Source organism: Balaenoptera musculus, chromosome 20, assembly GCF_009873245.2.
Source record: "Balaenoptera musculus isolate JJ_BM4_2016_0621 chromosome 20, mBalMus1.pri.v3, whole genome shotgun sequence".
Taxonomy (NCBI): Eukaryota; Metazoa; Chordata; class Mammalia; order Artiodactyla; family Balaenopteridae; genus Balaenoptera; species Balaenoptera musculus.
The window spans coordinates 12,343,735-12,354,315 of NC_045804.1; the positions used below are offsets into that span (position 1 = coordinate 12,343,735).

At 60.8% G+C, this 10,581-nt stretch overlaps 1 protein-coding gene across 1 annotated transcript; it reads right to left on the reverse strand.

Moving 5' to 3' along the window:
• Nucleotides 1-2,968: 2,968 nt before the first annotated feature.
• Nucleotides 2,969-9,816, reverse strand: NOTUM (notum, palmitoleoyl-protein carboxylesterase). The gene is made up of 11 exons (XM_036837130.1): nucleotides 9,481-9,816; nucleotides 8,295-8,347; nucleotides 8,119-8,214; nucleotides 7,528-7,588; nucleotides 7,220-7,278; nucleotides 6,720-6,822; nucleotides 5,852-6,043; nucleotides 5,637-5,737; nucleotides 4,948-5,095; nucleotides 3,916-3,963; nucleotides 2,969-3,685 (listed from the first exon to the last, which is right to left on the reverse strand). Exons 1-11 carry the CDS (start codon nucleotides 9,810-9,812, stop codon nucleotides 3,379-3,381), a joined length of 1,500 nt encoding a protein of 499 aa, XP_036693025.1. The 5' UTR covers nucleotides 9,813-9,816; the 3' UTR covers nucleotides 2,969-3,378.
• Between the last annotated feature and the right edge of the window lie 765 nt (nucleotides 9,817-10,581).

Consider the following 10,581-nt stretch of genomic DNA (forward strand, 5'->3'; position numbering starts at 1 on the left):
TCACCTCTCCCTGTGGCTTTAAAATTTCCAGGAGTGTGTTATTATTATTTTTTTCTATTCCTTCTGATTAATGTTTTCATTCACTAAACAAGTTCTTCTGCAGTAGCTGCTGAGTGCCAGGCCTCGTTCTAGGCACTGAGAAACAGCAACGAACAAGGGAGACCAGAGTCTTTGTCCTCTTGGAGCTGCTGTTTTCACCACGTCATGTCAAGGGTCCGTGCTCTCAACATGGCTCATATCAAAACCGAGCAGAAAGCACCGAGAGTCCCATATACTCCCTGCCCTTAACCAGGCACAGCCTCCTCATTATCTACATCCGCACCAGAGTGATGTACCATTGATTTTTTACCATCGATGAACCTACACTGATCTGTCATCATCACCCAGAGTCTACAGTTTACATCAGGATTCACTCCCGGTTTTGTACCTTCTATGAGTTTGGACAAATGTGTAATGACATGTACCTACCATATTGTGGGACCATACAGAGTTGTTTCTCTGCCCTAAGAATCCTCTGTGCTCCACCTATTCATCCCCATCCTCACCCCTGGCAGCGAGTGATCTTTTTACTGTCCCCATAGTTTTGCCTTTTCTAGAATGTCATAGAGTTGGAATCACACCATATGTAGCCTTTTCTGAATGGCTTCCTTCACTTAATAATATGCATTTAAGGTTCCTCCCGTCTTTTCATGGCTTGATAGCTCATTTCTTCTTAGCGCTGAGTAACAGTCCATTGTCTGGATGGACTGCAGTTTATTTACCCGATCATCTACTGAAAAGAAATCTTGGTTGCTTCTGTCCTGAGCATTTTTGCTGCTACGGGAAGCCTGTGATGTGGAAAATGTAAAGCAGCAACATTTCTAGAAAAGTTGGGGACTTCCCTGGTGGTCCAGTGGTTAAGAATTCGAGCTTCCACTGCAGGGGGCACAAGTTCGATCCCTGGTCAGGGAACTTAGATCCCGCATGCCGTGTGGCACAGACAAAAAATAGAAAAAGAAAAGTCGGGAAGTCAGTGTGTCACATTGATGGCTCGCTAAGCACTGCAGGTTTGGCGTCACCCACTGTCCTTACGGGTCCTGGGCTCATTTTGCCACTAGTCCCCATGGTAAAGCACAGAGGTCGGAGGTAGGCCTTTCTCCCCATGTTCCTTCTTTGTCAGGAACATGGGAAGAAGGGATTTATTCATTTGGTGAAATCCCATTGGGCCTAACCCACAAGTATAACATTCAGTGGGCCTGGCATGCCTGAGACACACAAAGCTACCCTCTGACTCTTTTCAGCCCACCTCAAACAGAGCAAGACATCTGTCTGTGCTGATGTCACTGCCTGCCGCCCTTCTCCACACAAGGAACTGGTCTTGCGCCAGCACCTCCGGGGTCCCCCCCACCCAGCTCTGACCGAAGCATGGGCCCCTCCCTCCAAACAAGTCTCCCCAGGTAGGTGAAGGCCAGGTCCCTTTCAGGTCCTCCCAGCCGCCTCTCCCACTGGGAGCCCACTGTCGCATGGGGAGACCTGTCCATGGCCCTCCAGGGAGGCCAAGGATGGGGCTGCTCCCCCAAACCAGCAGTTGCCCCTGGGTACCCCTTCTTTCATCTCCAGCCTTTTGCCACCCCCCTCCCTGACCTCACTGTTTCCCTTGGCCACTGGGACTCCGTGGCTTCCCACAAGAGTGGTCCACAGAGGAAACCATGATTGGGCCACTTAGCTCCCCCTGGGGAAGCTGACATTGGTGATGAGTGGGCCGCAGGTGGGCCCAGAGCTAATAAGACCTCAGGGGATACCCCCAGTCTTGGCGTGGGTGAGAGGATGGGGTCTCCGTGATTCTCCCCACTCTGGGACTGGGGCTGCAGACTCCCTGAGAGAGGCTGGGTGGTCAGAGGCTGGGAGCAGAGCCCAGGCATGAATCCTCCCTCTGTCCCTTCAACCCTTCACATAGCCTCTTTGGGCCTCAGTTTCTTTATCCGTAAATTGGGGTTTTATAATAAGACCTACTTGCCCGGCGCCTGGAGGAGTCAGGGTGCCATGTGCGTGGGGCACTTAATGCAGGGAGTGCTGAGGAAGCCACGTCTGTTGGAGGGTCATGACCTGGCCACCTGTTGGGGGAGCTTATCAGTGTGTCACTGAAACCACAGGTGCTTGCTTACTGTCTTTGACCCACATGCCACTTCTGGGCGCATCCCCCAGAGGCGACGGCCGCGTGCAGTGATGCTGACACAGGCTAGCCACGCTGCACCCTTCGTACCTGAAGAGGGTGTGAAGCACAGAGCTCATTGCTCACTGGGAATGTCCCGCCAGCATGGAGCTCTCCGCGGCCCCAAGATGCAACAGGAAGTAGAAACCAGGCGACAAGTGTATGGCATGCAGTCACATGTGGAAGGAAAAGTGTGTGTGTGTGTGTGTGTGTACGTGTTTATGGGAAGCCAGGTCCTCTGGGACTAGCCACAGATGCAGAGCCAAGGGCTGGCCAGAGGGAGAATTTTCACCCTCCAAAGCTTTGCTTCTTTCAAATTCTGGACCATGTGCATGTGTGACGTAGTGAAAATAAATACAATACAAACTTCTAAGAAAGTGTTAGCTGGGTAGGGAGTGTTTTGTGATAAAGTTTTCAAAGTGGAGGTTGCTGGTGGAGACAAACATTGTGGATGTACAAATGCTGAATCATGCACTTAGAAATGGCGGGGCTGCGGCGTGAATGTCACCCCAAGAACAAAATAAAGAGGAAAGGGAGCTTAAAACCTTGCTGGGGGCTCGCCTGAAACAAGCCCATTACTGCTGTTTGCTGAAATGATGAACAGAAGGAGCAGGGGTTGAAGGGCAAGAGGCCCCATGGTCGCCCCCAGTCTCCCTGCCGCCCTGGGTTTGGGGGAGTCGGGGTTGGGGGAGGGGTGTGAAGTGGGCAAAGTGCTCCCTTAAATAAACACATCTACAGGGTGAGGCTCTTTTGTTATCTTTTTTCTTCATTATTTAAAAAAAATATGTTACAAAACAATATCATTCACTATATATTTCTTGCTTATTTTTCTTTTTTAAAAAATTAAAGTAATAAAAAAAGTCACTTTATAAAATAATACAAAAGGGCAGGAGAGGCTGGGGGCTGGGCTGGGGGGGGCCTTTCTGGGCTGGGGGCTGAGGAATCCAGTGCTTCTGACTCCCCACTGTGGGCTGGAGGCGGGGGTCAGGAGGGAGGGATGGGAGGGGACCCAGGGCCACAGCTGGGCTGACGGTGGGTCCATCTCAGGCTGGGCCTCCCAGAGGCAGTGGGAAAGAGGCAGTGAAGGCTGCCAGGGGAGGGCATCCAGACCCAGGATGGGGATGGCCGGGGCCCTGCTGCCCTAGGAGGGCAGGAGGGCCTGGAGGGGAGGTGGCCTGGGCAGGGCCCTAGCTCCCGCTGCTCAGCATCCCCAGCAGTTTACTGGGCTCCAGGCCCTGCTGCTGTGCCACTGTCTGCACGTCGAAGCCCATGTGCATCAGGAACTGGGCCACGTTCATCTCCTGCCCCGTGAACTGGTCCCGGATGGTGGGGCAAGAGGGGTTGCAGTGGGGCCAGGGGCAGCTGTCCACCAGGTGGATGGGGCAGCCCTTCAGGGGCGCTTTGCTGGCCTTGTGGCTGTCGTGGAGGCTTCTGTCCCAGCAGTGCAGTGCCCGGGGCAGTGAGGTCCCCTTTACCTGGACGTCTGTCCAGTGGCTGCAGACAGAAACCCAGGTGGGGGTCACTCAGGTGTGGCCAAAGCAGAGGACGGCATTGCTCCCACTGAATTCTTGCCACACAGTGGGTTGTCTAAGTGATTTTGAAAGCCCCCAAAAGAAGCCAGAGCCGGGGAGGCCGGTGGGCAGGCCTGCTGGGGATGGGGGCACTGCAGATGCTTGGAGTGAGAGCCATGGATACGAGCTGTCCTGGGGCTTGGCGACACTGACCTTCGGATGATGATCTCATGGGAGAGGCAGGCAGGGGCAAAGCTGGCCCTGTTGGGGAGAAGACAACCTGTGAGCACCCATGTCCCACCTCAGCCCTTCCCCAGCCCCAAAGCCCACAGGTCACAGCAGCTTCAGCCCCCTCTCCTGGGAGGCTGTCCCCTGCCTGGCTCCTACTTCCCTCCTGCCGCTGTGCCAGCCAGCAGCTCCCCCAGGCCTTGTCCCCCCCAGCACACATGCTGCCTACTAACCCCGGTCCCTTTCAGCCTCCAAATCCTGCTCGGAGTGGGGGCTCTCCTGGACAGGTGAATATTTTGTTTTTCTTTCTTTTTTTTCTTAATATACTTTAGCTTTTAATCGAAGTTTTAGGTTCACATCAAAATTGAATGGAAGGCATAGAGAGCTCCCATTTATCCCCTGCTCTTATACACGCACAGCCTCCCCCATCATCAACAACCCCCACCAGTTGGTACATTTGTTACAATCAATGAACCTACACTGACACATCATTACCACCCAGAGTCTGTACATCAGGGTTCACATCAGGGTTCACTCTTACATCAGGGTTCACTCTTGGTGTTGTACGTTCTATGAGTTTGGACAAATGTATAATGCCATGTATCCACCATTGTGGTACCATACAGAGTAGTTCCTCAGACCTAAAAATCCTGTTCCCCACCTATTCATACCTCTCTCCCCCAACCCCTGGCAACCACTGATCTTTTTACTGTGTCCGTAGTTTTGCCTTTTCCAGGATGACATAGAGTTGGAATCACACAGCATGTAGCCTTTTTAGATTGGCTTCTTTCACTTGGTAACACGCCTTTAAGGTTCCTCCTGTCTTTTTGCAGCTTGATCGCTCACTTCTTTCTAGCGCTGGGTAAAATCCCCTTGTTTACATGGACCACAGTTTATCATGTACTCAAGGACCCCTTGGCTGCTTCCTGTTTTCCATCTTTGAGGCCTCTCTTTTTAAGTCAAGTGGTTTACTGTATATTTGGGGTGGGGGCTGAGTGGGGTCCCCAACACACTCACGGCACGTCCTTGAGTGTGTTCCGCAGCTCACGGCCCAGGTTTTGGATGTACAGCCACTGGCCCTCCTGCACCGGCTGCCCCGTGAGGTGCACATTGTCCACAGTCAGCTGGGCCTCGTCAAACAGCCACTGTACCACGAACACCGGGCCTGGGGGGACGGCTCAGATGGGCCTCGCCTCAGTGCTCTGCCCCCCACCCCAGGCTCGGGGGCCCGAGGCCGCAGTCAGCTCCATAGCAAGCTCACAGGCCAACCGGGCTCTCTGTGCAGGGTGCCGGCCGCCAGCATCCCCAGCACCCTTCCTTGAAGAGATGCCTTGTTCCCTCCCCGCACCTTGGCCTGGCTCCCAGGGACTCCACTTTGACCAAAACATGGTGATGATGTCCCTTCAAGTGTGGGGCTGGGGGAGACAGCCAAGGCCCCACACAGGGGCAGCACTGGGATCCAGCTCCAAAGCACGTTCCTCATCGTGGATGTGGAAAGCATGACTAACCATCCTGGTTTGCCTCGAACCAAGTGGACTTCTAGTGCTAAGACCAGGAAAGTCCCAGCCAAGCCCAGATGACTTTGTCACCCATCCTAGGTGGGACAGTGGTCTCTGGGCCTAGCCTCTGAGGGCTGGACTCCAGGCTGGGTTTCCAGTAGGCGCAGATAGTCTAAACACCCCCCGCCGCCCCATATGCCCACTCACAGCGCAGGGTTGGGTAGACTTTGTAGCCAAAGAAGCAGTTCCACTCCTCGCCCTCCTTGAACTGGCGCCTACAGCGCTCCGGGACCACCCCATTCCAGTACCTAGGCCACATGCTGCAGGTTAGGCTGCCCCTGGCCCCCCATGAGCTTCTCCACCCACAGATGCCACCACACCCCAGGCCCTCTGCACAGGATGGGCCCTCCCTCCCAGGGCACCTGATGCCCCGGCGGATGGCCTCCGTGGGCGCGCAGGTGATGGTGTCAATGCAGTCTGTGCGGCGGTACTGCTTGTTGTCCAGGAACCAGCCAGAGTCAGCCAGGCCCCGCACCTGGATGGCTGGATAGCCCAGCTCCTCCAGCTGCTCGGCCACGCGGTCCACGTTCAGCAGCACTCCTGTGCCCCCCGCGCTGCAGGGAAGGCGGGATGTCAGGCCAGGCAGATGAGGAGGACGCTCACCCACCAGGGCCCGCCCAGCCCCAGGCCCATCCCCAAGCCCATCCCCGAGCAGGCAGGGATCTGAGAGCATTCTGGGCTGCCAACACGTTCTGTGTTCATGTGTAAGTCCCCTGGGCCCTTCGAGGTCTTGGAGGCAGAGAAGGGCTGGCAGAGCTCCCGGCACTGACCCAGCGCTAAGTGTCAGGTCATCCCACTTCCTCCCACCCCTCCTTCCCTTCCTCTCTCTCACTCTCTGACTCAGTTTCCTTATCTGAAAATTAAGATGAACTAGGTGGCCCAGGCCCCTCCGTCCATTCCCTGGATGTCCCCTGGGTCCCCTACATGCCTGCTGGGATACAGTGACCAGCAGGTGTGATCCTGCCTACAGGGACCCCAGCCCTGGTGGTACATAGGTTCACAGCTAACCCCTAACCAACTGCCTAGGTCACTGCAGTCCAAGGCTTCCCTCACACCCAACAACCATGGACCCAGAAGCATCCTCTGGACAGCTTCCAGCTACATGGCACCTGGGAGCCGAACCTCTGAGATGCCCCGTGATGCTGAGCTTCCCGGTCACGCACCTGCCCTGGCTCAGCCCCATCTTCTCCCTTCCATCCACACTCCCACCCCAGCCCCTGCCCAGCCCACCTGCTCCCTGCCAGCAGCAGCACCTTGGCCCCGCTCAACCCTTTGCCCAGGAGCTCTCGCACAACCTCCTGGATGATGAGGGCGCCCATGAAGGCGTACTCGTCTGCACAGAGAAGGAGGGTGGCTTCAAGTGGGGGCCTGGACACAGAGCAAGGCCTCCCACCCCCAGGTTGGCAGAAGGAGGGGTATAGCTGGGGGTCTGGAGGGTCTTAGAAGGGATGGGAACAGGGGCTGGGTAGACTAGAGGGAGGTGGGTTAGGTGCACAAGGCTGTGCTGGGGGCCCTCCCGCAGGGAACACCCAGGAGTGAGGACCCCCCGGGGCCAGGCCAGCCATGGACAAGCCAGGCAATGGGTGCTGGGGGCAGGCACCCTGGGACACACTATCAAAGGGTTAGAGAGAGTTACAAGGCTGGAAGTCTGTATTTCTCCAGAAGCTCCGTCCTCCCTGCCCTGCCTCTGTCGGGGGTGGGGGGGAGTTGGGGGAAGGCAGGGGACTCACTCTTCTCGGACTTGGATGAAGCCCCACTCCAGACATCGCTGGAGCAGTAGGGGATGAAGCTGTGACACAGGGATGGTGTGAGCCCGCCATGCTTCTCTGTTGCCCGAGGACCCCAGGAAGGACCACCCTCCTCAGGAAGGACTCCTGAGGACAGGAACCCCCTAGGAAGACCTCTCCCAGGACCAGACCCCCTCAAGGATGGGATCCCCAAGGATGGACTCCCCCCTAAGAACCTCTTAGGAAGGATCCTCCAGGAAGGACCCCCAAGGACAGGACCCCCAAGGAAAGACCTTCCGGCTCCCTCTTACACCATGTTGGCGTTCCACCAGTGGGGGTTCTCCTCTGGCTGGGAGGACAGGATCCCCGTGCCTGTGGCAGGGGAGGACAGAAGCAGTGGGTCTTTCTGGTGGGAGGGGAGCATGCAGGGGTGAGGACTACAGGAAGGTGTGGGGCTGTGGGGGCATCCTACTCGGCCACAGCAAGGAGGTGGGTGGTGACACCCACCTGAACCAAGGTGGCTGGGGAAGTGGGGAATGAATGGATGGGTTTAGTTACTCCACGGAGTCCCCATGGCCAGGATGACCAGCCAGGCTGTGACATCTGGACATGGCTCTCAACCTCCCCCCTTCCACCAGATACTTTGATCTAGGGACCAGCTGTGTACTGCACAGCCAGGGTGAGCCCTGGGAAGTTAACCTGTGGAAGAAGAACGAAAGCTGAGAATGAATGATTCCTAACTTTGGGGGGGGGGGGAATGGATGGGGTGGGGCCTCTCTGGGCCTCTAAGGAGTGAAGGAGGAGGAGCTTCTTCCAGGACTTCCAATTGTGAGCCCCTTCCCGCGCCACCCCCCCCACCCCCTGCCCCGTGGGGGCTCCTGGTCAGTCCCTGGCACGCTGACCTGTTCGAGTGAGCGGCCAGTCCTTGGAGCTCATGAGGCGCCGCATGGTGTCATATCGGGAGTCGCAGTTCTCCCGGTTGAAGCAGTACCAGCCTCCTGCGGGCACAGCCACCACCTCAGGGTCCAGTGCCGAGTGGACCCCCGCCCACCCCGCCACCTCCGCACCTAGGACGCACCTTCCAGAAACAGTAGCCATCGCCGGCTGCCCTTGGATTCCTTCAGGTAGTAGCTGCAAGGGAAGTGGGCGGAGAGGGCGGTCAGCTGGGGCTGCAGGGCCCAGCTCCAGGGAGGAAGGGGTCATTCCACCTGTCGCCGGGCGCGCGCGGACCGCACGGGGGCGCCAGCGGCCAGGCCCCCGCAGAGCGCGCCCGGCCCGGCCAGCCAGTCCCGGGAGGTGGCGCTCGCGGGGCGGGGAAGGGCGGCGAGGGGTTGTGTGGTCCGTGGAAAATCCCCACGGCCCGCCCCGCGAGGGACCCGCTGTAACCTCGGCGCCGGCGGCCGGGCGGGGGTGGGGGGGTCTTCGCTGGGGCTCGGGATCCTCCTGGGACGCGCAGTGGCGCTTGGAAAGTGAAAAGCGCTCTCGCTGGAGGAGTGTGCGTGGGGCAGCGGCACTGGGGTAGGACAGGCGCGCGTGGAGGGGCGAGGGCGTCACCGAGGCAGGGTCGCAGCCTCCCTTCCGAGGCCCGACCTAATGTCCAGTTCCTCGGGCTGTGGAGTCGCTGAGGGCATGGGCGCCCCCAACTCCTCCCCAACCCTCAGTCTCGCATCCTTTTTTATCTGCTTCCGTCTGGAGAGGGGTGAATGCTGCACCCCAGGTCCTTCTGTCCCACCTGCGCCCCCTGCCTGTCCCTCTGGCTGGCTGGGCTCCCTGGCAGTCCCGGCAGCAGCAAGGAGCAGACGGGGCGAGTCGAGCTGGGGTGGGGGTGGGGGTACGGCAGGACTCTCCCCGCCCCCCTGTGTCGCCTCCTCCTGCTGGAGCCAGGGCCACTCGCGGACTGCCATCTCCCCGCCCAGGGAACGAAGGACGCGAGCACAGGGGCTGGGCACGGTGGCCGAGGGGTCAGTGCCCGGGCTGGCCCGCGACCAGCGCTGCCAGCGCTGCCAGCGCTGCCCCACCCCCCTCGCGGCGAGCCTCCGAGCAGGGCCCTCCCCGGGACCAGCGCCTCCGAGACCCGACGGGAGCCCTTTCCCCTGTGGGCGAGCACCGCTGCGGCCAGCAGGGAGGGTCCAGTGCAGAGACTCCGTGCGTCTGAGCGGGGACAGGGAGGCGGGTGGTGCGAACCCGCCGGCGACGAGGCGGCCCGCGGCCCCGAGGCCAGCGGCGGGGGCGCGTCGGTCGCGGCGGGCGGGTGCGGGCCTTACCCGGCCGAGCTGCCGTCGTTGCAAGTCACCGACGTGTTGAGCAGGAGGTGCAGGCGCAGGTCCTCGTTGAGCTGCTGCGCCGAGCAGGGGTACAGGGACTGTGCCAGGCTCTTGACCTGCGCCATGAAGCTGTCCATGTTGCCTTCCACGGCCGTGAAGTCCAGCGGGAAGCTCTCCACCGGCTGCCCGGCCGCCGTCGCCGCCTCGGCCCGCGGCGGGGGCGGCGGCGGGGCTGGCTGCTGGCCGCGGCGCCGCCAGGTCTTCCTGCCCTCGCCGCCCCCGGCCCAGTGCAGCAGGCCCAGCAGCAGCAGCACGCGCACCCCTCGGCCCATGGCCGCGCTGCTCGGGCCCGCGGCCACCTGCGGAGAGCGGGCGGCCTTGAGGCGGCGCGGCGGCGAGGGCGCCGGGCCGGGGGCGCCCGGGCCGCGGGGCGCCAGCCGCGCCTGCTCGTTCGCCCCGCTCCCCGCGTTGGGCCCGGCAGAGGAGGCGAGGGCGGCTCGGCGTCGAGGCTCTCGGGCCGAGCGCCGTCGGCCTGGGCAGCTGGGGCTCCGCGCGCGGCCGGCCGAGGGCAGCGCAGGGTCTGGGTGCGCTGGCTCCGGCCCGCGCCAATGAGCGGCGGGGGCCGAGCCTGGGCGTAGTTTGCGGGGGCCGCGGCGGCCCGGGTGCCCGCGCGTTAGATGTGCCGCCGCCGCCGCCGCCCGGGCTCGGCGGAGGGGGAGGGGGCCGCGCTCGCTCTTTTCTTGGCGGAGGCATCGCCTTTTCTTCCCAAACCGCAAGCCTGACGGAGGGGCCTGGACTATCCCGCCGCGGCCGCCGGAGGCGCTCCCGGCCCGGCTCCGTGGGGGGCAGCGCGGCCCGGCGGCCCCGGCGGCTCATTCATCGCGGCCAGCCCGGCGCCGCCGCCCCCGCTCCCGGGCGACTGGAAGGGGCAGCGGGGGCGGGGGCCGGTGGGGAAGGAACGGGGCTTTTCCGCGCGGGGGGAGCTCCGTCCGCCACGCGGCGGGTCGGCCCGACGGGCTGGGGGCACAGGGGGAGCGCTCACCTGAGCCGCCGGGGTCCCCTCGCCCCCGCCGCCCAGGCCCACAGCAACCCACGGGCGAC

What these genes read in the sequence shown, in the direction of transcription:
- NOTUM (XM_036837130.1), bottom strand. Translation starts at nt 9,812, where the DNA reads ATGGGCCGAGGGGTGCGCGTGCTGCTGCTGCTGGGCCTGCTGCACTGG. An exon ending in ATGGCTACTGTTTCTGGAAG is followed by an intron (nt 8,215 to 8,294) that starts GTGCGTCCTAGG and finishes CTGTGCCCGCAG; the next exon opens with GAGGCTGGTACTGCTTCAAC. An exon ending in TTCATCCAAGTCCGAGAAGA is followed by an intron (nt 6,823 to 7,219) that starts GTGAGTCCCCTG and finishes TTCTCTGTGCAG; the next exon opens with ACGAGTACGCCTTCATGGGC.